The sequence below is a fragment of the Urocampus carinirostris genome, chromosome 18 (assembly GCF_059441175.1).
Source record: "Urocampus carinirostris isolate Australia breed hairy pipefish chromosome 18, RoL_Ucar_1.0, whole genome shotgun sequence".
NCBI classification, from domain to species: Eukaryota; Metazoa; Chordata; class Actinopteri; order Syngnathiformes; family Syngnathidae; genus Urocampus; species Urocampus carinirostris.
Genome location: NC_142366.1, coordinates 6015256 through 6041588, shown reverse-complemented (window position 1 = coordinate 6041588; position 26333 = coordinate 6015256). Strand labels below are relative to the sequence as shown.

Below are 26333 nucleotides of genomic sequence, written 5' to 3'. Positions count from 1 at the left end.
TAAAGCACGGGGCATTTGCACCTTGGATAGAAATCACTTAAGCACATTGAAAGTATTTTCTTTGGCAAAGTTAAGTTTTATCTTTTGAACATACGTTTCACGTTTTATCCATTGACAATTTGACGGTTCATTTCGCGTAAAAAGCTCTATGGTCGAGCACATAACAGTTTTCAATACATTCGATATTCGAAAAAAAATACTGTTTTGAATCCCTTATTAATCGTTATTCGTATCTACTTAACATAAAATTGCTCAGAAATACATCAAACATAGCTGGTAAAAATGTTCGCTGTAAATCATGGAATACTTGAGGATTGCCAGTGTTGTGCCTCCATTTGACTACGGATAAACATTGCCGTCTTTCGTCTCAATAATAAATAAATAAAAAAACGTCTTATTCCACACTGTAAAGTGAAAATGTCCTAAGGCAAAGACACCGTAGCCCGGGGTTCTACTTTACTTTGTATCAGCAGAATTCGTATGGATGCTGGAAATCCTTGAAAATGCTTGAATTTTAATGTTGTGTCCCTGTTTCATCTGGAGGGACGAAAGTGTGACCATCTTGGGTGCCGAGGTACCTAACCTGGTTGGGTGTTTGGGCATTTGGGTTGGCCATGGTCCAAAAATGTTTGTTTGTGTTTTTGCTATTTTTTTTTCCTTTTTATTTTCTTTGTTATTGTATATGTTTGTTTTGCTGTCGGTCACCCCTCTTGAGGGATATGACCAAGGTAGATAAATAGATAGATAGATCGATAGATAGTTTTCAAGGTTTGTAATGTGCTTGGATTTTAGGAGACGTGATTGTAAATGCTTGAAATTGTTGCCATTATTCTTAAGTGAGGTGTTGGGGCTAAGGTTAGGAGCTAGGGTCTGGGCTTCAAATAAGGGTTTTAAACTTATTTTATGGTTCCAAAGTAGGATTGGGGCTAGGGTTGGAACCTAAGGTTTAGGTACCTTATTAGGGCATTAAACAGAATCAGGGTTCTGAAATTGGGCTGGGGCAAGGATTACAGATAGTTAAGTGTAGGCTTAGTGTTAGGAGATAGGGTTTGAGCTCCATATTAGGGTTCTAAACTGAATGGTGGGTTCCAAAATAGGTTTAGAGCTAGGATTAGAGTTTAAAAAAGGGTTAGAGCTGGGCTTTTAAGTAGGGTTAGGAGCTAGGATTTGCATTAATGTTGTTATCCTAATCTAATGTCCAAAATGGGTTTAGATCTAGGTTTAAGGTTTGAAACGGGGTTAAGGTTAGGGTTACAACTAGGCCCTAGTTACTAGGGTTAGGCAAAGGGTTGGGGTTAAGAGCTAGGGTTTGGGCTGCAAATAAGGATTTTTAACAGATTATAGGGTTCTGAAACAAGGGTTGGCGTTAGTTTTAGGGTTTAAACAAAGGTTTGTCTCCAGTCTTCTTGATTGGCGCTGGATTGCTTCTTTCAATGGTACTTTAAACGGATTAAAAAGTGCTTCAATTTGGCCATGAAAAAGGTGTAAAAACCCTGTATCAGTGACTACTTGAGTTGAGTACTTGTAGGGATATTAGACATTCTTACAGGGATGTTGCCAACCAGCTTACTTGAGCAAAACAAAATAAAAAGCATGCTCTATTGAGGAAAGGGAGGGATTCCCAACACTGTCCGTGTGAGCGGTGTGTTTTGGCGGCAGCGTGGAGGCTTCTGGCAGTCAAGGGAGACGCTAGCGCCCCAAAGCTAAAATCTGGAAGTCATTTGGCGGGCGTCCCCATCTGGCGTCACCATTGGCTGCGCTGTCCTCGCACTCAGCTTCCTGGCGCTGCGCTTTCATCCGCCCGGCGGCGGCAGCGCTTATTTCGATTTTTCCATTCCTTCAGCTCGGAAGAGCACACAGTCTTACAGTGAGTCGAACCCGAAGAAAATAGATGACCTCGAAGGCGCTTTGATGCGATTTCAGTCAGTATCAGAGGACAAAATGGCTGCCCACTGAGGCCTTATATCACAATTTAGGCTGCAACTAGAGGTAAGATCAGGCCTAAAAAAATCCTGAATTTTTTAGGCCGTAACTAAAGCCCGATCCAGCCCTAGCCCGACCAATTTACTTGATTTGAGGCAAACACGAATTCACATATTATATTTGTGAGGATATGGGAGGAGGTGGTGTGTTTTTCCCTGACTCCCCCCGGCCCGGCCTGAACCCGAACATGATGACTGACATTTTAGACCTCACCCAAATTTCGGGCCAGGCTCTGGGCTGAGATCTTATCTCTAGCTGTGACTAACAATTATTTGGAGAAACGGGTGGAATAAATAATACATATTTTATTGAACATACTGCAGATTTGTACAAAAATTAAATAAAAATCGAAAACCAATTTGTCACAGTGCTTGGTCAGTAGAGACATAAATCCATAAATTAACCTCTGTCCATTTTTAGGGACAAGCAAATAACTAAATAAAAGAATGTCAACAATTCGTATCAAAAATACGCTGATTAGCAGCATAAGAATAGTAAATAAAACTAATATTATGTGCATTTTGTGAAGTACATTCAGTAGTCAACTGCAAAGTCAACAAAATAACTTAACGATTCTTAAAAGTTTGATTCCAAACTTTTTAACTACTAACGGTTGTCGTTTTTAATGTTACCACAACTGATGTTTGTTCTCAGACTGCATGCATTCAGTATGTTTGTCCAGCACTGTCAGGTTTAAAGCTCATGCTTTTTTTAAATGTTCATGCGTCACCGAGCTACTGCCATGATACGCAAGATTTGCTTTTCAAACTATGAAGGCATTCTTTTTAGTCAACGTGTCCAGACTAAAATGCTCCCAAACTTTAGAGGTTCATATGCATGCTTTATGTTAACGCCGACATCGTATATTATGATACAGCTCCAAACTATTGCACATGTAGGACGCTCAGCATAGTTTATATTCGTTTAGAGATGTTTCCCTCTGTTGGAAAAACGTATTTAGCAACAATAGTTGTCAACTGATTTCATTGTCAACTGTTTTTTTTTGTATTTTGGTTTGCAACTTCAACTAATCGTAGCAGTCCTCATTACAAACGAGCAACATCATTCCGAATATTGCCACTCACTTCCCTTTTTCATTTCTCCCGGGGTCAGCAGCAGCATCTCCCTTTTACAAGCGCAAGCCCTTCCATCCAGTAGCTGTCATCTCAAATATGCGGCTAAATATGGCTTTAATATCCCGACCACTGGAGGTGCATTTGATTTATCCTGGTTGAAAGCTAAACAACTCCGGAGTGGAAGTCAGGCGTAAATCAGACGCTTTAACCTCGCAGCTACACAAGCAACGAAGCAGCCGCTGTTCGACCGCCCAAGACGACCGCCGCTGCCTTGCTCAATGGCCGACGGCGCTACCTATGCCTGTTTTTGGCACTCCGACCTGTGACGGCTACCTTTTTGCTCCGTCTCCTAGTTGAAATACAGTGCTTCGCTCCTCCCTGCTTGGCCGCCGCCTCTATAAATAAATTTTATTACGGTCTGGAAACTGTCAAATAAAGTGAAGTTGCAGTAAAATGTTGCGGCAGCCATTTCCAGCGAGCCCCTGGGTCGCTGGGACCTCACACTGGCAACAATGTCTTCGTAAGAGGTCAAAACGTCCAAACGGATTGTTCGGCGTTTTCTCGGGACACAAACGCTTATCACAAAAAGTTTTAGGAATTTGACTTCTCAATGAACCACATGCTAAATGAGCAAATATCTTCTTAATCGTTGACTACTCCCCTATCACTGTATTGGAATGTTTTTGTTATATTTTATGTTTTTTTAAAAAAACTTTAAAAAATGGTAACGCTGTAGATTTAAATCCATCATGTTTCTTTCAAGGGCTTCTGACTATGTCCAACCTTATTAAACTAGCCTAAGCTAACTCACCGTGCAATTGCAAATTAGTTTTCAATTTAACATTGTTTTAGAGCTTTCAGCTGCTCTGCCTTCTAGCTCTGGAACTCATTTCCACCTGACCTCCGAAACTCTAATACCCTTCTGACTTGCCTACCGATAATAAACTGCATGACATTCCTCCATCCCTTTTTTTAACTGTACTCTGTTTTTATTTTTGTATTTATTGCTTGTTTATTTGTAGTTTTATATTTTGTGCTTTGACATCTATATTAGATATCTATATACAGTGGCTTGCGAAACTATTTGGGCCCCCTTGAACTTTGTGACCTTTTGCCACATTTCAGACTTCAAGATATAAAACTGTGAAGCATCAACAATAAGTGTGACACAATCATGAAGTGGAACACACTTTATTGGAGATTTTAAACTTTTTTAACAAGTAACAAATAAGTGGGTGTGCAAAATTATTCAGCCCCATTGAGTTAATACTTTGTAGTGCCACCTTTTGCTGCAATTACAGCTGCAAGTCGCTTGGGGTGTGTCTATTACTTTTGCACATCAAGAAACTGATGTTTTTGCCCATTCCTCCTTGCAAAACAGCTCGAGCTCAGTGAGGTTGGATGGAAAGCGTTTGTGAACAGCATTTTTCTGTTCCACAGATTTTTAATTGGATTGAGGTCTGGACTTTGACTTGGCCATTCACCTTGGTCAACACCTTGATATGTTTTTGGTGAACCATTCCATTGTAGCTTTTGCTTTATGTTTTGGATCATTGTCCTGTTGGAAGACGAATTTCCGTCCCAGTCTCAGGTCTTTTGCCTACTCCATCAGGTTTTCTTCCAGAACAGTCCTTTGTTTGGCTCCATCCATCTTCCCATCAATTTTAACCATCTTACCTGTCCCTGCTGAAGAAAAGCAGGCCCAAACCATGATGCTGCCACCACCATGTTTGACAGTGGGGATGGTGTGTTGAGGGTGATGAGCTGTACTGCTTTTACGCCAAACATAACGTCTACATGTTTTGTGTGTCTCCCAGGTGGCTTGTGGCAAACTTTAAACGACACTTTTTATGGATATCTTTATGAGATGGCTTCCTTCTTGCCACTCTTCCATAAAGGCAAAATTTGTGCAGATTCTCCCACCTCCATTCCTGTCAAACCGCTCGCTTCGTTTGCAACGAAAAAAACGATACAGAGATAGAGGCTACCGCGGCAAACTCATTTGAATTGATCGATTTGCCGTTTCGTGATAGTCTGTGTATACCGAATGGTACCCATAATTGACAAATTTGCGTTTTTCCGTACAGATTTTCTTGAATGTCGTACACGTCTTAAAATGCATAATAAATGTACTTTGTACGGCAAAAATGTACAGGTTGACAGGTATGCACCTCAGCTGTAGAGCTCTGCAGTTCATCCAGAGTGATCATGGGCTTCTTGGCTGCATCTTTGATCAGTTTTATCCTTGTATGAGATGAAAGTTTATGGGGACAGCCCGATCTTGGTAGATTTGCAGTAGTCTGATACTCCTTCCATTTCAATATTATTGATTGCACAGTGCTCCTTGGGATGTTTAAAGCTTGGGAAATCTTTTTGTATCCAAATCCAGTTTTAAACTTCTCCACAACAGTATCTTGGACCTGCCTGGTGTGTTCCTTGTTCTTCATAATGCTCTCTGCGCTTTAAACATACCTCTGAGACTATCACAGTGCAGGTGCATTTATACAGAGACTTGATTACACACAGGTGGATTCCATTTATTATCGTTAGTCATTTAGATCAACATTGAATCATTCAGAGATCCTCACTGAACTTCTGGACAGAGTTTGCTGCACTGAAAGTAAAGGGGCTGAATAATTTTGCACTCCCACTTTTTATTTGTTAAAAAAGTTTAAAATATCCAATAAAGTGTGTTCCACTTCATGATTGTGTCCCACGTAATGTTGTTTCTTCACAAGAAATTACTGTTTTATATCTTGATGTTTGAAGTCTGAAATGTGGCAAAAAGTCACAAAGTTCAAGGGGAGCAAATAGTTTCGCAAGCCACTGTGTATATACAGTGGGACCTCGCTACTTCACGGTTCGACGTTCGCGGATTCAGAGCTTCGCAGTATGTAATGGTTAAAAAAAAAAAAAAGTTTTTTGTCTTTGTTTTTTTTTGTTTTTTGAAGGGGCGTCGCTACTTTGCAGATTTTCTCTTTTTGCAGGAACCCCCCTCGGCCGACGACCCTAGCACGGCGCGCCGGTTTCGTTTCCCGGCGCGCAGTTTTTGTGCGGCTTCCGCTTCACCGCCCCCTAACCCCACAGGTCCCCCCTACCCCTTTCCCCCGCGGCCGCCCGTCCGTCGGCCAGAGCCATCGAGGGCCGTGTAGCGCCATGTAGAGCCATCGCGACCTGAGCGGGAGATGCCGGGCGCCGGTGTTGTGCACAAATCCGACTCCCGTACAAAATCCTCCCCCTCTCGCGTGAACGCGCATTCTGCTGCGCTTCCGAAAGGCCGGCCTCCGCGCGGAGCGCCCGACCCGCTCGGCTTGTCGCGGTGTCGTGCGTATCGCGCCCGAAAGTACCCGCGGGGTTGGGGCTCGCTCGCGACCCTAATAAGGATAAGCGGTGCAGATAATGAGATGAGATTTTTTTTTTTTTTTGAATGGGCGTCGCTACTTCGCAGATTTTCACTTTTTGCGGGTGGTTTTGCTCCCGATTAACCGGGTCTGAAAAATAATAAATAAATAAAAAAAACAAATCTTTTTTTTTTCTTTTTTTTTTTTTTTAAACAAAACACTCTGCCACTGAGAATGCTACTGCCTCCTAGCGATGTGGAGGTCCAATTGCACTTTATTTTGGGAAAGTTGAAAAATAAAAAGTTCCCAGAAGTCAAACTCCCTGAGCCCCCCTTGACCCAGGCCTGCCCCACTATTTGAGAGCCACTGCCTTAAGGAAATTTACTTCCACCAACTGTACCGGGGGAAAACAACAGGCATTACAAAACAGTGGGGTCAGTGGCACCTGTTGTTTAGAAAGGGGATGGCAGCGGGAATCAGGCTTTTCCCGAGGCAGGCCCTGCTTTTAAGTATATAAGTTACTTATTTCGTAAAATACTTAAAAAACTAAATTATTTCTATGTTTTTTCCATTGGCTCAGTGTGGGTATTTTTTCAATTCAAAAAAGCTTGCCTTGGCTGAAAAAAGTTTAGCTTACACGCTAATACTCGGGAAAGCTTAGTCTGAGAATGTCACTTTTTTCACACTGTGCCAATGCCAAAGAAAACTAAGTGCAGTGTGTAAACGCCTTCCAAGAAAAGTCGCCAGGAACTTAAGTACATTTTTTGTCGTGCAGTCACGTCGTATCTAACCACTTTGTGATCTTCAACAAATGGAAGCTCTTTCTCCGTTCCCACTTTAAGCGTGTCATTTTTCGGAAATGGTAAAGGAGGCTCCATCCAGTCTTCATCCGACTTTTGTTTTTTATCGTCCGCTGCCGGTGAGCCCAAACTTGTTTTTTCACCTGTCGCCAAAGTCTTTTTTTAGCAAAGGGAACAAATCATTTGGCTGTCATTTTTGACCAGCGAGGACTGAACGACCTGTTCCTGTCTCGAGCTAATTGGCGGCAGCGGGTTTATTTCTGAAGACGCTCCTACCTCAATTAGCTCCTTGGAGAACATTGGCGCTGACGTGTTCACCGGCAGGAACGTCCACGTCACGCAAGAGCTTATTTTCGGGGAAAAGATTTACTTTCCTTTGCTTTTTTGGCGTCACGGCCCACCAGGGGGTTGGGTAGCCTGAGCGAGACAACTACAAGAGCAGAAAGAGCTACATGCTAAGCAGGAATGTTAGGTACCACTTTTATTAGTGCGAGTCAACGATTAAAGTATTTAAAAATTACCGGGGTTTATTCGGGTGCTTGAAATACTTTAATGTGCTTGAATATTGGATGGAGTGTTTATAAATGCTTGAAATTGTTGCTGTGTTTCACACAAACACTACTCTCTGGTGGTTTTGGTTTGCCATAGCATTTCTTCCCTCATGATTGACTGCATCTGACATTACTTTGTAAGGCATTGTTCTATGAAGTGACATTGCCCCGTACGGGTCGTGCCTAAGCGGGCAGGTGCATGCTGCACATAAACAGAGCACTATGAAATGTGTATTCTTGCAAGGATTACATATCAATTATGGACATTTATTATACGCCATTCAAAAATGAAGGAAGTGTTTCCCAGTAATGGTAAGTGGTAAATGGACTGCATTTGTATCGCGTTTTTAATCAGTCTCTTAAACCGCTTCACAATGCTCTTCACACTTTACCCATTCACACACACACACTCACACAGAGATAGCCAGAGCCCTCCATGCAAGGCGCCTAGAGTGTTCAGTCTCTTGCCCAAAGTCACTTCATCATTTAACTTAGAGGAGCTGTGGTAAATTGTAATAGGAAGAACTTCCTGCAACTAAAAATCTAATCATTTTTTACAAAATAGTTTCGCAAGCCACTGTATATCGATAGATGCACATACAAGATTAAAACTCACGTATGTAAATGGAAGATATATTTGTGGCTCGACAAAATTACGGCGGATTTTTCCTTTAATGGTTCTGGAGAAATTGAACAATTGGCTTTGAAAAAGTGCTTGAAATAGGGCATGAAAAAGGTCTACGAACCCTGAAATTATTATGTAAAGCAGCGTTTCTCAATCTTTTTTTTTCATCAAGGCACGTCGTTCGTCAAGAATGTTTACAAATTATTTCTGCACCAGTTCTTTTTGTTTTGAGCTCTTAAGCCTAAATGCTGACTAAATTGTATTTTATCAACAGTTAACAACTTTTAATATTCAACTTTATCATCTGTGGTCACTTTAGCTCAGTAGGTAATACAGGTTATTCATTTTGCTGAATTACTGTGATTTTGCTGTATTTTTAATGGGGTTTTTTTAGATTTACAATATTTTTATTTTTCTAGAAAAATGACACCTAAAATGAGCAAAAATGATCTGTCAGTGGAATGAAACAATATTTATCAGATCTTTTTGCCTAGGAAATTAACAATATACTGTAGTTCAAATCATCAAGAGTAGGTCCCAGATTTTTCATGGCTAAAGGATCGCTCAATCACAGGGATGGTTAAGACACCACTTCCTGTTTTATCTTTTGCAATTCAATATTAAACCGCTTCATCACACAAAATAAGTTGTTACTACCTTATGAGCAGATAATTAGTAGATTAAAAAGAAAATTAGTTGCAAAATAAAATAAAGCTCTCGATCTACCGGTCGATCTACGTTCCTACCCTCACCTATGGTCATGAACTTTGGGTCATGACCGAAAGAACTCGATCCCGGATACAAGTGGCCGAAATGAGTTTCCTCCGCAGGGTGGCTGGGTTCTCCCTTAGAGATAAGGTGAGAAGCTCAGTCATCCGGGAGGGACTCTGTGTAGAGCCACTGCTCCTCCGCATTGAGAGGAGCCAGTTGAGGTGGCTCCAGCATCTAATAAGGATGCCTCCTGGACGCCTCCCTCGGGAGGTGTTCCGGGCATGTCCCACCGGCAGGAGGCCCCCGGGGCGGCCCAGGACACGTTGGAGAGACTATGTCTTTCGGCTGGCTTGGGAACGCCTCGGGGTCCCGTCGGATGAGCTGGAGGAGGTGGCTGGGGATAGGGACGTCTGGGCTTCCCTTTTAACGCTGCTGCCCCCGCGACCCGACCTCGGATAAGCGGAAGACAATGGATGGATAGTTGCAAAATACTGTCCATCTATTGATATGTATAAATGTTACATACGAGTGAAAGAAAACAAAGATACTAAACAATGGCATGCATATTTTCAAAGATAACATTGGTCCATTTCCAGTTGCACACAAGACAAGGTGTGTCTTGGCTCAGTGGTTGAAAAACACTGATCGAAAGAACCACCATAATCAGATCCTTTAAGGTTTTCAATTGCCGTAATCCCTTGTTTATTGCCATTAATGGGGACCATATCCAGTTGGCAGTTGTTGATAGTAATATCAGTGCCACTAAAAATGGTATTGAACGAATTTGTTCTCTAGGATTCTTCTGTCTGCTGCCATGCTCACAAATTTAGGATTTTTCTTTGTCCAGTATTTTTTTTCTTTACTGATACCAGTACAACTACTCGGAGAATAGAAACCAATAGCATCGATACCTCTTGTAACAAACACCTAAAATTATTTAAAAAGAATTACCGAATGTAATTTTAATATTTTTAATATTTTAAAGTTTGGTGTAGGCTATGTCAATTCTAATCCTGCATCCAAATTTGTTCAAGGTGTATATAGCCGATTTATGATGGGATTTCTAAAGTGCATGACTTTTTACAGAGGACTTGTATTTGTGGTGAGAGTCACTGGAGTGATTGCGGGAGCAAGTTCCACAGATGAGGGCGCGCACGGTGGAAACTTGCAAAGCCAGAAGGGGATACGAGAGGATCAACATTGGAAGCTCCCTACTGAAAGGAAGTGATGGATTAGGGGGCAATCAAGTTGCGGACAGACTTGAACTAAATCCAAAGCCTGTCAAGCGTATACCCCGACTTGAGCAACAAGCCTTTAAGTCATGAGGAGTTTAATCAATTGTTTTTCTTTATCGGTTGCAAAAGGTAAACGAACGGCATGTAGGCAAAAAGAGCCCCTGACTTCTAGACAAACAAATAATTTTAGTAGATTTGAAATGTATCTGGAAAGAGTGAAACTCACAGTCCCGATCTGATTCTAAACGGTCTCACTAAACGTACCAAACCCAGATACTTTCGGAGGAGCAGGGGAAGACCGCTGCAAAAATTCTGAACCCGAAATTGAGGACAAGACTATTTGTTTCTCAGGTTCTCAGGTATGAGTCCAACGAAATGAGAAAAAGTGTTGGAACAGCTGGACGACGGGCGTCATGTTTTGGAGCCCAGTTAAAACATCGAGAGGCTTACGGGCCTGATCCGGCTCCATCAGTTGCCATGGAGACCCCCGCCTGCCGGAATCCAAAAAGCGGGTCACGGCGAGGCCACACGAGTTAGGTGAGAGGGGCTGAGCGAGTGCACATGGCAATCAGCGAGGAAGAAGTAGGAGGTGACGTAAGAAAGTAACAAGGAGCATATGGACCGTCGAGCCTCTGATCATCTGCAGGTACTTGCTGTCTTATCCCAGCACATCCTGCATGATCAACCTAAAGCATCCAGTGGCTGCGTGCACTCACAGCTAACTTTGAGGCACTCTAAATAGGTCACTCGTCCTTCCAAAGCTAGGTGAAGACTCTCAAGTCTTGCAAACATTTTGGACCACCATAATAAATCAAATCAAACATTTCACAGAACCATGCACAACCGCTTACCTTGAAATCCATGTAAAACAAAATAAACATGGTTCCCCCTCACCTCAACTCTCCATGATCCTAAACACTCATTTCAGACAGTGGATACCTTTAAATACTTGGGAGTAACACTGGACGGTAAACTCACCTTTGGGTAGGAGGTAGACCAGAAGATAGAGCCATCGTCTTAGGAGCAAAGAGGTCGCAGGTTCGATTACGGGCTCCTAAAAGTTAAATGTCGAAGTGTCCTCAGGCAGACACAGAACCACTAATGCCCCCAATAAGCAGGTAGGCACCTTGCATGACTGACTCCGCTATCAATGTGTGAGTGTATGTCTGAATGGCTATTGTGTGAAGTGCCTTGTAGAGCGATTGGTTAAAGCACTATATCAATGCAGTCTATTTACCATTTACTTTGATCAACATACCAAAGATTTTCAGTCATCCGTAAACTCAAAGTACTATATGCTGCGCCTAACTTCATGTTATTACTGTACCAGAGAATTATTCAACCTATCCTCCTGTACCGTTCTTCATGTTTCACTAAGGTCACTGTCACGAACCGGACCTAACACACACGTATCACTTACATAGCTAAAATCATCGGCCCACCCATACCCAACCTCTATGAGTTAAATAACAGGTCCATCATTCGATTGTCAAACAGAATAGTCCATGATATCACTCACACAATAAAACAATAAGATTTAGTAGGGCCCGCCTTGGGAAAAGCCCGATCCCCTCTTCCATGACCCTTAACAACAGGCCTTACTGACCCGTCCAATCAGTCTGCCTTCATAGTACCACTGCCATAGATGTATGTTTGTTTATTTATTTGTAATGTAATGTAATGCCTGTTGTCCTCCCCGGTTCAGTCGGTTGAAATGAATTTCCCTAAGGGGACGAATACATGAAATGCCATCTAATCCAAAATCTCTAGAACCAAAAATGCAGACTCTCATAAACAGGTAACACGATTCATCTTTGCCACTTGCTTTTTCTGTCTTCAAAAGGCACCTTCACTCACAGAAAATAACGAGGGACTCTAAAGAGGACATCCCAGTGTGAAACACCAAAGATTTAAACCCAGGTTAGGGAAACACAAATTCCCCCTTATCCCATACCCTCAACTTCTTTGACACTAGCACTCACAAGCAAATAGGCCTAGCAACTCTCTCAAGTCTTGCAGACCAAATTTCCTCAAGTCTGGTCTCTGCACTCGGTAAACAACAAGGCACCCAAAATGTAGAATTGCATGTTCAGGAAACACGATCCCTCTTCGCCATTCTTTTTGATTGACACATGCAGTCACAACAGACAACGAGGCACTCTGAACACCTCAAAAACTGTGATGCTAAGCCCAAAATGCAGTCTCCCACATTCAGGAAATACAATCCCTTTCGCTTGGTTTCTCTGTCATCCTCTTTGAATGTGCACTCATAGCATACAACAAGGCACTTTAAGGAGGACATCACAGCACTAGGAACCAAAGATTTAAATCCGAGTTGGGGTAACACAAATCCCTCCTCTCCCCATTCTGTCATCCTCTCCCAATGACGCACATGCACTCACAGCCAACAACGATGCACGCTAAAGAGAACATGCATTTTCAAGGTGCGGGCCGCAAGTAGTAAAATATCAGCTTACTGTGACTCCTCCTGACCCGCCAAGCGCATCACAGAGGAGCAACGTGACAAATTTTGTCGGATTACTTTTCCTCAAAAGTGCTCAAACGATACAGTGAAAACATCCTCAAAACTTTCAGCTGATCACACAAGCAGACCCTCCAAACCAGGCCAAGCAAAAGCTCGAAATGTTGACCTTCACGCTCAATCGTCTCCACCGCAAAACCGAATTAGCCATCTTTTTTTTTGTAACTTAAAGGGGACTTCGTCTGGAAAAGGAAAACAAAATGAAATTTGAATACAGTCGCAAGAGGAAGCGAACTGCAAACCTCGCAGCCGCGGGGAATCGAACCCTCGCTCCAGGCGGAGGCGGGAACGAGCGTAATTAAATGAAAACGTGTCTGCATACTTTCCCATGGAGACGGCGGAGGAGGGAGGAAGCTCCAATTAAAGGGCGACACCGTAAACAAGACGGCCGGCCATCGGTATGGCTGAGTAGCAAACAAAAGCCGAGGGGCTGTTTGTATTTCATGTTGTTATTTTTGGACCTTTGAAAGGTGTTTTTATGTAACGGGAAGCTGCTAACGAGCTCGAATACCGAAATACAAAGAGACAAAGACAAAGGAGAATCTCTATTTTTGACTCGCCCCGCTTGCTCGTTAAGGCCAACAGAGTTATAAGATGGCGCCGTCATGTGACGATTGTCGTATGACCTTATGTATTCCCATACGGTGGGGTCCTCAACAAGATTTGGTTAAAAACATCAACATAGGAATCAAGGAAAGCAAAAACACAGATTTGAGGGTTGTATCTGTCTGTATGAAGTATAGTAGACCCCTGGAATAGAACATGAATGGGATTGTGAAATTTCTGTATAGAGCGTTCATACGGGTGCTTGAAATAGTTGAATAGCTTGAATTTTAATGTCATGTCTTCAAGGGTTGAGAAGGGCTTGAACTTTGCGTGAAGTGCTTGCAAATGCTTGAAATTGTTGCTATGTTTCACAACAAGTCTGCTTAAAATTAACACTGCTTTCTGGTGGCTTCACTTTGCCATTGCATTTCTTCTTCGCTCGTGATTAACTGCAGCCGGCATTAGTTTGTACAGCATTGTCCTATAAACGTTATCACCCTCCTACGGGACGTGCCCTTGAGGTCAAGTCAAGTCATTTCTATTTGTATAGCCCTTAATCACAAAGTTCTCAAAGGGCTTCACAGTTTATTACACAGACTATTTTTTCCGACTATAATTACACCATCCCCTGATCTGGAACCAACATGAGGGCAAGGAAAAACTCAAAAAACCTCAACATGAGGAAAATGAAGAAACCTTGAGAAGGGACCACACATGTGGTATCCCCCTTCCAGGATTACCAGACAGCAAAGGATATTGTAATCACAAATAATACACAGATATTGTCCACGAAAAGTAAACGTTAATCATATGCTATAGAGTAGAAGTGAGTTTTAAGCTTAGATTTAAACATTTCCACTGAGGTTGCAGATTGGATCTCAGGGGGAAGAGCATTCCACAGAACCGGTGCCCGGATGGAGAACGCTCTCGAACTAGCGGAACACTTCTTGGCTCTTGGGATCACCAGAAGACCGGCGCTCTCAGAACGAAGGCTTCGGACCAGATCAGAGGAGGAAATCAGATCTGAAAGTTATGAGGGAGCAAGTCCATGTATGATTTTGTATAATACTAAAGAGAACCTTGAAATCACATCTTAGGCTAACAGGGAGCCAATGCAGGTAAGCCAAAATCGGGGTGATGTGATCGGACATTTTTGTCCCAGTAAAAGCCTCGCGGCGGCATTTTGTACCAGCTGAAGACTCTTGATTCTGCATACTAAGCCTAAAAGGGCACTATGAAATGTGTGCTATTGCAATAATTATGTATTTATTATTTAAGATCTAAAAATCATGTCTTAATAAATGCACACACAAGATAAATATTTAAATAGGTAAATCGCAGATATAGTTGTGGTTCTGCAAAATACATGATTAACATCCAAATTTTTCTTTTAATGTTACTTGAGAAATTGGAAGATTGGCTTTGAAACTCTTTAAAATATGCTTGGATTTGGCCTTGAAAAAGGTGTACAAACCTCACTTATAGCAGGGGATTGAAATAATTGCTACTTAGCTAATGCCTTCCAAACCCCATATAAAGACATTAAAATTTAAAAATAGAATATAGTAAGCCCTTTATTTATTTGCTTTTTTAACCTAAAACACTTAGGGTTTTACCCAATGATCAGTCAAAAAATATCACTGTCCACAATCGCAACAAGAATTAAAACCGGTTCAACCACCAGTGATGACAGACAAAAAGGCATTAAGTTTTATCTCATGATCAAGTCAACTCACATTTATTCGTACAGCCCTAAATCACAAAATATCTCAAGGACCGCACGGGTTACAACTACCCCATCCTCTGATCTTATATTAAGACGCGGGCAAGAAAACTCAACTTCAACATGAGGAAAATAAGAAACCTTGAGAAGAGGCCTCATAAGTGGTAATGCCCCTTCCAGAATGACCAGGGTGCCAAAGATTTTGCATTGGGCAACAATACACAAACATAGTGAACATCAAAAAGGAAAAAATAGGTAAGGTGTAAAAATTTGTCTAATAAGTCTGTGACAGCAACGACACCTCAAACTCGTAAAATTGTCCAAAAAGTGAGATCAACAACGCAGGTTACCATCTCTGCTGGCTGGTCAATGTAGATGTTGACATGCTTCAGGTCCAGGCGCTGGTCTGCTGACTCATCTTGATACGTCCTTCTCCCTCATTTCATCACCAGCCGGGGAGCTGGGAAGTGCAGGAAAGGAAAAGTATGATATGGTACTCAATCACAAGCTATTGAATAGAAGTGCATCTTAAGTCTAGATTTAGAAACTTTCATTGATGTTGCAGATATTGTTATTGTATAATGACTTGTTTACCTGACTGCCCAATTTGCACATCTGGTAAGCTGCTCCTCTTGCACATCTGTTCTCCTCTCCATCGTACTCCAGTGTTATTGTTATTGTATAATGACTTGTTTACCTGACCGCCCATTTTGCACATCTGGTGTAGCTGCTCCTCTTGCACTCTTTGCACTACTGTATAATACTATACATAGCTATAAATTATCTAGCATATTATCAGTACTTCAATACTCTAACTCAGTACAACATTTATTTATATCTGTACATTCAAGAAAACTGTGCGGGTCAGATGTATCGTCATTTCGTTCTGTATACACGTGTACAAGAATGACAATAAAGTATATCTGAATCTGAATCTGAGACCTTATCTCCGGAGGCAGAGCATTCCACAGCACTAGGGCTTGGATAGAGATCGCTGTCGAGCATGCAGATTTCTTCTTGGCTCTGAGTCAAGTAGACCAGCATTTTCAGAGCAGAGGCTTCTTGCAGGAAGAAAGGGCAAAATCAAAGCAGAGAGATGAGCAAGTCCATGCAAACATTTATATATTAGTAAGAGAACCATAAAGTCACATCTTAAGTGGACTGGGAGCCAGTGCAAGTTAGCCAATATAGGAGTGAGATGGTCAATCTTTCTTTTCTTATTCAATAGTCTCACAGCTAGACATTGGGAGAGCAAAAATTTACAGTAATCAAGCCGAGAAGTAATAAACGCATGAATTATTATCCCAGCATCTGATTGCGACAGCATCAGGGGAATCTATGCAATATTCCGGAGGTGGAAGAAAGCTATTCTAGTAATATTTTTCACATGTCACTGAAACAACAGATAAGGATCAAATATAACACCTAGACTTTTGACCGAGTCATTATGGGAGATATTACATTTGTCAAGGTTCAAAGCAACGTTTGAGAACAAGTCACGACAATGAGCTGGACCAACAATCAACATCTCATTTTTTCTAGGTTAAGGCGATAAAATTAAGTGACATCCATCTTTGTAGCTCATTAAGGCAGACCTCCAAATATCTACAACTTAATGGAGCGGTTGTCTCTAGGGGCAGATACAATTGAGTGTCGTCTGCATAGCAATGGAAACCTGTATACTTGCGGATAATATCATCAAGCGGAAGCATATAACACTAAAAAGAAACGAGCCAAGTACAGAGCCCTGTGGAGCGCCACGTGTGACATCAAAACTTTTAGAGGTCAGATTACCTTAGTTAACACACTGCGTCCTGTCTGAGAGGTAGGACCTAAACCAAAAGCGAGTAGAGTTCCTGAGATACCAATACATTTTCCAGATGGTCAATATGTTGTGGTCCACAGTATCAAAAACAGCACTCAGATCCAGCAACAGCAGCATTGAAGGGGTCCCGGTATCTATTTCTAAGAGGAGATTGTTAGTTACTTTAGCCAGGGCTGTCTCAGTAGAGTTATAAAATAGTACAAAATAGTGTTATTTATATTTCCCCATAACCTACCAGGGGCTAAACAGAGATTAGGATCAAAGAAGATGCTGCTATAATATTAAATAGATCAGGCTGTGTGATGCAGGCAAAGGAACGCTCTAAACTACAAAAACTGAATTTCATGAATCTAGAAAAGCTTGTTAGCTCTAGCATTACAGACCCCACACCTGTGGCAACAAGCCTGTACTAGTGTACCCTGCCATGGTAGGCTTAACAGTAATCTATATTTCTAGAAAGAGTGAGGGCGCCATCCTAGTGAGAGGGAAGGCCGTCCCGCCTAAGCAGGTCAGGGCGGCCCCAGAAAGAGGGACAGTTTTCCACAAACCTAAATCAATGCTGGCTACAGATAGTTGCCAGGCACTGGTTGAGCGAGTCTACTCTGCTAAACCTCTCATCATTGCCTCTCGAAGGCAAGGGGCCAGAGACAATTTCTCGATGCAGACTTATCTTTCTGGCGAGATGACAAGTCCTAGCAATATTTTTATATTTTTCTTAGTAATTTTAGGTTTCATCATCCTGTCATCATTGGAGCCGACCTAAATGACCATCTGTGTACCTATCCCTGTCCTGTGTCTTGGTTTGCATGTCAGCTCCCTTATAATAGCCTCAATTTCGTGTGCTCAGGCCCTACAAATACACATGTCTTAAGGACGAAGCAGCACAAAACTGCCAACTCGATAACCACGAACTTTCAGTCACTGTATCAAAAACAAATTTGCAAATATACAGTAATTGTTTATTACTTGTTGCTTATTTTTAACAATGGTCTCAATTGTGAATTGCTTTTGGCCGTGTAATTTAGCGAGCGTAGCAATCAAAATGGCACTTTGTATTTCTTGATAACCGAAAGCTCAATTTCCATGGTTATCATGTCTTCTTCTCTCTCCCAAGCATCAATGGTAATAGAAAAAAAATCTTTATCCGTTGTAAAATGTGATTTTTACTATTTGGCAGCTTTGACAACTTTTTTTAAAATCCCTTAGTGATATTGTTATAACATGACGCAATTTTTTTCCATCTAATTTGTAGTTACTGATCGTAAAACGGCCACACAAGTGTAGCCGATAACATGGTTACTGTCGCCGGTACTGATACAAAGACTTGATGTACCAGTCTTTTTTTGCTAGAGTCCAAAGTCAAGTTGTGGGCTTTTGTTTCAAAAATGTATTGCCAGAAAATGTCGGATGTTACAGCTTTCAATTCCTTGTGAACTTTTCTGGAAAATGAACTTTTCACGTCTCACCCCTGCCAATAGCGGGGTTGGGGGGAATTCGAGTGCCTTTTTTGTTTCTTCGCCATAGATTAGGTTATCCTAAATACTGGATTCAATTTATCTGTGTGTGTGTGTTAAAGCAGCCAATATAGATAATTCAAAATGTGATATGACATGCTCAGAATCATAACGCTACCCAGCTAGCATGTATATACTAGCTCGTTCACATGCTAACAGCCAATGTTTTACGACGAGAGCTTCAAAGAAAGACTTTGGCGTGATATTACATAAATCCGAGGAACATCAGTCTCGCAAATGGTTTGAGGATGATGACCAGATGCTTTGAAGAACTCCACTTGGCCTAATGTTCTCAGGAGCCTTTCGCTCCATCACACACTGCATGAAATTCTGGTGAGGGATCACCCTCTGAGACAGGGGGACCATCCATCAAAGCGTACTCCCCAATCCACGTGTGCAGGACGAGCCTCACGTTAGCGTCTTGTCAAAAGTCTTCTGTAGATCCATAGGGTTTTTTTCAATCTCAGGAACGTCCATAAAGGATTTTGAGAGCTTCCTAAATTTCTATCATGTGAAAGTATTTCAAGTTAGGGAGAAGATTTTTTTTTTACAGCCTGGTTGTATCATGAGGTCATTGTGGGTGGTTGCAGAAAAATGACCCGCAAAACGACTTCTCTGTTTATGGTTTTTAATATCTATACCAGGAGTCTGAAACTCAATTTAGTTTGGGGCCACTTGTGAGGTAAGGCTGCTTTAGACTTTCAAAGGCAGAAACTCACCAAAAGTAACATTATGGATGCATTAAAACCCCTTTAAGCTTCAGATCAAGTAAAATTATTTTCATTTCAATCTCGTATTTGAGAAAAATAGTTGAAAATACCATTGTAGAAGTTATTACTTTGTGAGGATTAAATTTCTTTGAATCATATACTTTCCAGTAAACTATTTTTTCTAAAATAAAGCAACCATGAATAAACACAAAAATGATTGCAATCTGGCCCTATTCTCCCTATTTAGTGCCCTGACGCTTTTCTATTGAAATATAGAGCTAATGCCATATTTCAGGTGACGCAGTCCTCATTCATTATTTTACCTGCAGAAGTACATACAGTATGTCACAAAAGTGAGCACACCCCTCAAATTTCTGCAGAGATTTCAGCATCATGTTTAATTGAACAACACTGAAGAAACAATGAAAGTTAGTCTGTGTAAAGCTTATATAGCATGGTAAATTAAATTTTCCCCCTCAAAGAACTCAAAATATAGCTATTAGTAGCTAAACCCCTGGTAACTAGAGTGAGTACACCCGAAAGTAAAAGTTCCTGAAGTTCATATATTGTGTGGCCACTATGATTTTGCAGAACCACTTTAATCCTGGACATGGATTTCACCAGAGCCTCACAAATTGCCACTGGAATGCTCTTCCACTCCTCCATGATAATAATAATAATAATAATAATAATTTCCTTGTATTGTCATTCTGTGTAACAATGTACACAGAACGAAATGTCGATTGCATCTGACCCGATGCAGCCGCAGCCAAGAGAGGGCGCCGCCGACCACTTTTTAAGTCTTAGGAATGACTCGGCCGGGGCGCGAACCCGAACCTCCCAGTCTCAAAGCGGGCGCCTTACCATCTAGGCTACTGAGCTGGTAACATGACAGATTTGGGGGATTGATAGATAGATAGATACATTATTCATCCCTGTAGGGAAATTCAACCTTCCAGCAGTATCCTTGTGTTGAAAATAAAATAATAATAGAATAAAAGAAATGGAATACAGAACTACCCAATATAACATGTTGGTATAGAGTATTTAAATAATTCTACATAAAATACACACTGTGATAAAAATAGGTTAATATGCAAATGTGGGGTTGGGGTCTAATGTGGGCTTTTACTCCCCTGGGTAGAGTTAAAGAGCCTCATGGCATGAGGAAGAAATGATCAGTCTGTCCGTGGAACAGGACTGTGACAGCAGTCTGTCGCTGAAGCTACTCTTCCGTTTGGAGATGCTGTTGTGTAGTGGATGTGACGATTGTCCATGATTGACCACAGCTTTTTCAGTGCCTGTCTCTAAGCTACAGTTGTCAGGCTGTCCAGCTCTGTGCCCACAACAGAGCCCGCTTTCTTCACCAGTTTATTAAGACGAGAGGCATCCTTCTTCTTAGCGCTGCCTCCACAACACGCTGCCGCATAGAAGAGGGCTATTTCCACAACAGTCTTATAGAACATTTGCAGGAGCTTTTTGCTGATGTTGAAGGAACCCAGCCTTCTGAGGAAGTACAGACGGCTTTGTCCTTTCCTGCATAGAGCTTCTGTGTTGGCAGTCCAGTCCAGTTTATTGCCCAGCTGCGCACCCAGGTATTTGTAGGTCCTGACAAATTCTCCTACACGTTCTCCTTTGATAGTTACAGGAATCGGGTGAGTTCTAGTTCTCCTGAAGTCCATCACCATCTCCCTGGTCTTGGTGGTGTTCAGGTGCAGGTGGTTAGCGTCGCTCAATTGGACAATGTCCTAAATCAATTTCCTGTACTCCTCCTCCTGCCCACTTCTGATACATCCCGCGATACAGTGTCATCAGCAAACTACTGCACGTGGCAGGACTCAGAGTTGTATTGAAAGTCCGACGTATACAGGGTAAATAGGAACGGAGAGAGCACGGTCCCCTGCGGCGATCCCGTGCTGCTGACCACAGTGTCCGATGTACAGCACCCCTGTTTCACATACTGGGGTCTGCCTGTCAGGTAGTCCGTACAGGATATTCAAGATCTTGTACTTCATCACCTTCCGCTTCATGCCCGAAATATGTTCTATTGGATTTAGATCTGGGGACATGCTTGGCCAGTCCATCCCCTTTACCATTAGCACCTGAAGAAAAGCCGTGGTCATCTTTTAGGGTTGTTTGGGGTCATTTTCATGCTGGAACCCATTTTCTGGAGTGAGGGAATCATTATCTGCTCCAGTTTTAACAGTCCATGTTTGAGTTTGTGTTTCATTTAATGAAATGCAACTCCCCAATGCCAGTTGCACTCATACAGCCCCAAATCATGACATTACCAACACCATGCTTGACTTTAGGCATGACTTAAACATTTTTGTACTCCTTCCCTTGTTGCCACCACACATGCTTCACACCATCTGAGCAAAACAAAGTAATCTTTGTCTGATTAGACCAGAGGATATCTTTCCAGTAAGCCATGGCCTTTGTTGACATACTTCTTTTTATTGTGAATGTGCTCTTCTTAATCACTATCTGACATTCGGGAAGTTGCCATCTTGGATTATCCAAAATCACATGACCTAGACCAGTGTTTTTCAACCAGTGTGCTGTGAGACCTTGTCTTGTGTGTCACGAGAAATTGCCTGATTTTATCCGTGCCAAAAAAAGCAGGCCATTCTTCAGCATCTCTAAATTATTCCAGTCATCAGCCGAGTAACTAAAATTTATCCATATCAGTAAGTGGCAACAAATTGCTTTTTTTTCTTTCCTTTTATATACTAATCATATGCTCAGGAGCTAGTACATGAAAATACTTGTAAAAACGTATTTTATTTGAAATAAAATACCTGCTCTAAAGGCTATCGACTGAGCCCTTTCTTTTTATTAAATCTTAAAATTGCACAGAAAAATAACAATGATAATGTCAAAAATTGTAAAATTCTTGCACGTGATCTTTCTGATTTTATTTTGTTCCTATTTTTTTTAAAAGAAAGAGTAAAATAATTATCTTTTTGTTCATTTTAAGTTGTGCTTTTGGTATGTTTCTTGTGTTTTTTGGTATGTTTCTAAAAACACAAAATTTCTAAAATGACAGAAAAATATTACATCAAAAAGAATAATAACCTGTATTAACTCCTGATCCACAGTAACCACAATCGATAAGAATAAGAATTATAGTGTCAATTTAAGCAATAGGCAAATGAAACTAGTGCCAGGGGATTTATTTTCTAACTTTGAAGAGGCGTGTGCATTGAGATTGTTTCAATTAAAAAAAGTTGGCCTTGGCTACAAAAAAATTTATAAAAAACACTAACCTAAACCACTGTTTCTAAAAAACGTTAAAGATGACTGAAGTTACCAAAATGAAGCGTTTTGTTTTCATCAAAAATGCAGCTAATCAAGCATTTACGTGAATATATGTGTTTTGGTTTTGCTGGTCTTTTAGGGTTTTTTATTTATTTATTTATTTAAACATATTCTACTATTTATTTTTTAAACTGCACATTATACATTTTCGATTTTTAAAAAAAAAACATTTTCTGCTTTGATTTGATTAGGGTGGGATGGTTGTTCCCCGAGTCAGACCATTTGAGTACCAACGGTCTAGACAATTTGCAGTAGACCTGAAAACGACTTCAGGTGTGTGGGGGGAGGTGTCATTGCTGTTCTGCAGCCAATGGCATCAATCGCCAAATTCCCCACGCTAATAGCGTTAAGTGCGCGCTTTACTTAAAGTTTCCCCCGTTTGAGACTCGTGAGCGAGGCCACGCGTACAGTAGCGGAAGAGTCCGACTTCCTCAATGACTTCTTAACCTTCGTCTGTTTCCACGCCTCCCCTTCCTACGCAACCCCCAAAACCCCTCGCAACCAAACCCCACCCAACTCCTCCTTCATCCTCGGGAGCCTTTGAAGCCAAATGTGGCGGTCCATTAAGTCGACTAAGCAGCTCCCGCGGGGCGAGCGGGCCTTCTGTTACATCACGTCAGCGCAACATCAAGGCGCAGGGGGCAGGAGGGGGTACGCCAGCACCGCAGCTACAAAAAAAGAAAGATCTGAGCCTGCTTCAACCTGCTGCTCTGGCTTTGACCTCGGCTATCAAAGCCACCCCGCCTGTGTACGCCTTGCACCGATAAAACTGTGGTTTCCGGACCGTAAAATGCACCTTAAAACCCCAATTTGGCCAGAAATTTGAAAGGCTCCTATAATGTTTTATGGTACTACCGTATTTGAGCAATGATTGTGCAATGATTGATCAAATCACTAAAAATCACTAACCTAAATTGCAAAACATTGTATGCAACGGGGGCAGCAAGGCAGCGCAGTGGTTAGCGCATGTGCGGCACAGTTCTGAGGTCATGAGATTGGACCTTCCTGTGTGGACTTTGCATATTCTCCCCGTGCTTTCCCTGGGTTTCCCCCGTACACTCCGGTTTCCTCCCACGTTCCAAAAACTTGCATGTCAGGTTAATCAGCTGGTCCAAATTGTCCCTAGGTGTGAGTGAGCGAGTGAGTTTTCTGTCTCTGTGTGCCCTGCGGCTGTCTGGCAACCAGGTCAGGGTGTGCCCTGCCCACTGCCCGAAGATAGGTGGGATGGGCTCCAGCGTCCCCGCGACCCTACTGATGATAAGCGGTGCAGATAGTGGATGGATGGATGTATGCAACGAGAATGAAACCTGTGTAGTGGTGGTGAGAGTGCCGACACTGGACCACTGGAGGACCCACCATTCAAAAATACTGTATGTCAAGCTATGACCCAAAAATTGAGAAAAACTACTTTTCAAATAATTGTATGAAAGGATTGCTCAATTTAAACCAGGGCTAGGAGACGATATTAACCTTTTTTAAAAAACAAAACAAATTGACCAGCAAAACCAAATGGATTTCAAGTACTGTGTATAGTCACATAAAAGCCTACATTGCATATAAAGAGCTACAAATATGACATTTTTAAAATATTTACTGTCCCATCCAGCAGCACTTCAAGTACACCATTTTCATATTGCGCCATTGTTTCTTTCTTCAACGTTATTGCTGTCACTGTTTTCCACTTTCCTTCCCTCTTCACTTTCTTTCTTGGGACTCATTATTATGGGTAGAAAGGGGAAATAAAACCAACAAACTCAAAATGAAATGAGATGTGGTCCCTCTCAAACACGGCGATTGAATAAAGAAATCTAGCATGTAAAGGAGTGTCAATTTTATCTTCTTAGCATTATTTTGCGTTGAGAAACACTGCACTAGACCACCAGTGGTACAAGTGAAACATAATATGGCATTAGACCTTATCCCATTATCCTACTATTTTTACTCACGGAGCAGGCGACACTGATGTGCATTTCTTTCGGAAAGGTTAAACAGTATCCAGTATCTTTCTAAAAATAAATACTATAGGAGCTATTTTACATACACGTACATATTAGGTTATTCACACACAGATGAAGAAGTGGAGAAAGAGAAAAACAATCTAAATAATTTGTAGTATAATATGTTTAACCTGTCAGGATGTATTATGCAAATCAGTGTGCTGGCACCGTGAGTAAAAAAAAAGTTTAATAATAGGATAAGCTCTAATGCCATTTCATATGTCAGCTGTACCACTGATGTTCTAGTGGTAATGCGTCTATGGTCTTGCACGCGGCAGTGCATAAAATACATTGTGATTTTAGTCAGTGCTGTATACACAGAAGCCATTACTGTACTCTCAATGTAATGGGTCTTATGTATGAAAAATATCTGACTTGAGACTATTTTTTAATGGTGGTCCTTACAATCCAGTGTGTCATATAGTGCGGATAATATGGTATACTCCTCGAACTGATTTTGCCTTTTATTTGGGGCAATAAGATACAGAGGATACAAAAACAATCGCTACAGAGACCTATTGCTGCAGGGTGTCTAGAGCTCCCAGATATTACTATATTGTGGCATATCTAAGTCATGCAATATTGGTTGCAATACGTGCAAATTACTCCATCTCCAATGTGGCTGGGAATGGAGGCAATCTCTGCAAAGCTTGTGTCACTTCCCTGTGAAACTTTCCTATTTCAAATCCTCTTTCAGCTTTACAAAAACATTTGTGTTAAAGTAACACGCCATTTTTGTCTTGAGGCAATCCCATTTTTAACATCAATCCCTAGTTTTCAACCATTCATAGACGACAATGACTTTAATTGCTGGTTTAACGGGACATAACAAGGCTTAAGGATCTTCATATTGATAACATCTTTGCAACTTTGAGCATCTCATGGCAGAATTCAACTTGCCTCACAATAACTTTCTTTAGATTCGGACATTACACTTGATCGTCATCCTTCTCTTAAGAGCGGCGTTTGGGTTATTCATGATCAGATATGCGAACTGACTAGGACCTCGGGAAACTGGTAAAGAAATACCAGATCTACTCTGGGAAGCTGTACTAAAAGGAGTACATAACTCCTAAATATGTGCACAACGTGGCCTGATTCAGACAGAAATTGTTCACCAGGCTCATTGAACTAAACCCGGGGTCAGCAACCTGTGGCTCAGGAGCTACATGCAGCTTTTCAAAAAAATGTATCCAAATTTTGTAAACATTGGACGTGGGAAACAGATTTTTGTTTTAATATGGGTTTCTGTACGAGGACAAACATGATACAAACTAACGTTTTCCAATGTGGTAAAACATCTAAACTCTGTACTATAAGATCAGAGGGAAATCATCGCCTTTGTTTGTCTTCCTCTTTCCCGCCTTTCCTGTTCGAGCCGAGCACAAGCTCTGCCCCTTCTAAGGCGGGCAGCGTCACAATTGAACGCTGCACTCCTAACTTCAACACAGAGGTCAAATTACGTTGCAATGTTTATTATCAAAGTAGCTGTTTTATTAGGTTATTTTTGATTATTGTCAGTATATATTTTGAATGACACTTGGGGATATTATTTCGATTTCGTTGCTCAGGCCAAAGAATGGGTGTGTTGCTTTGGTATAAAAAGAGAAACGAGTCTTACTCTGTTTTACCCATGCATTGACTTATTTGACATTTGCACAGAAATCAAACTTTGTTACATTAAGGTCATTTGATTTACCTTATCAAAAGGCTGCCGTTTTACTTTTATAAATGCATGCTACATTTTTTGCTCTTTTTTTTGTTGCCCAGATAAGGGCATACATTTCATTTAGTTTTTTCAAATCCTCAAAATTAAACTGACATCAAAAATTG

General features: G+C 41.4%; 1 protein-coding gene across 11 annotated transcripts in view; it reads left to right on the top strand.

Moving 5' to 3' along the window:
* The window catches only part of sugct (succinyl-CoA:glutarate-CoA transferase), a 126281-nt gene that overhangs the window by 25882 nt on the left and 74066 nt on the right, over positions 1-26333 (top strand). For 2 of the 11 annotated variants that reach the window (XM_088321839.1, XM_088321836.1), the window contains one exon: positions 14274-14643. The exons of 4 other annotated variants lie outside the window; for them this stretch is intronic. In XM_088321839.1, the coding sequence (XP_088177965.1) occupies positions 14274-14507 (234 nt within the window). In that variant the 3' untranslated portion in view covers positions 14508-14643. Of the gene's footprint in view, positions 1-3096; positions 3255-3275; positions 3943-10173; positions 10380-13036; positions 13471-14273; positions 14644-26333 lie in introns of those variants that run through there. 5 more of the 11 variants (XM_088321843.1, XM_088321840.1, XM_088321838.1 and 2 more) reach the window with 5 other exon arrangements.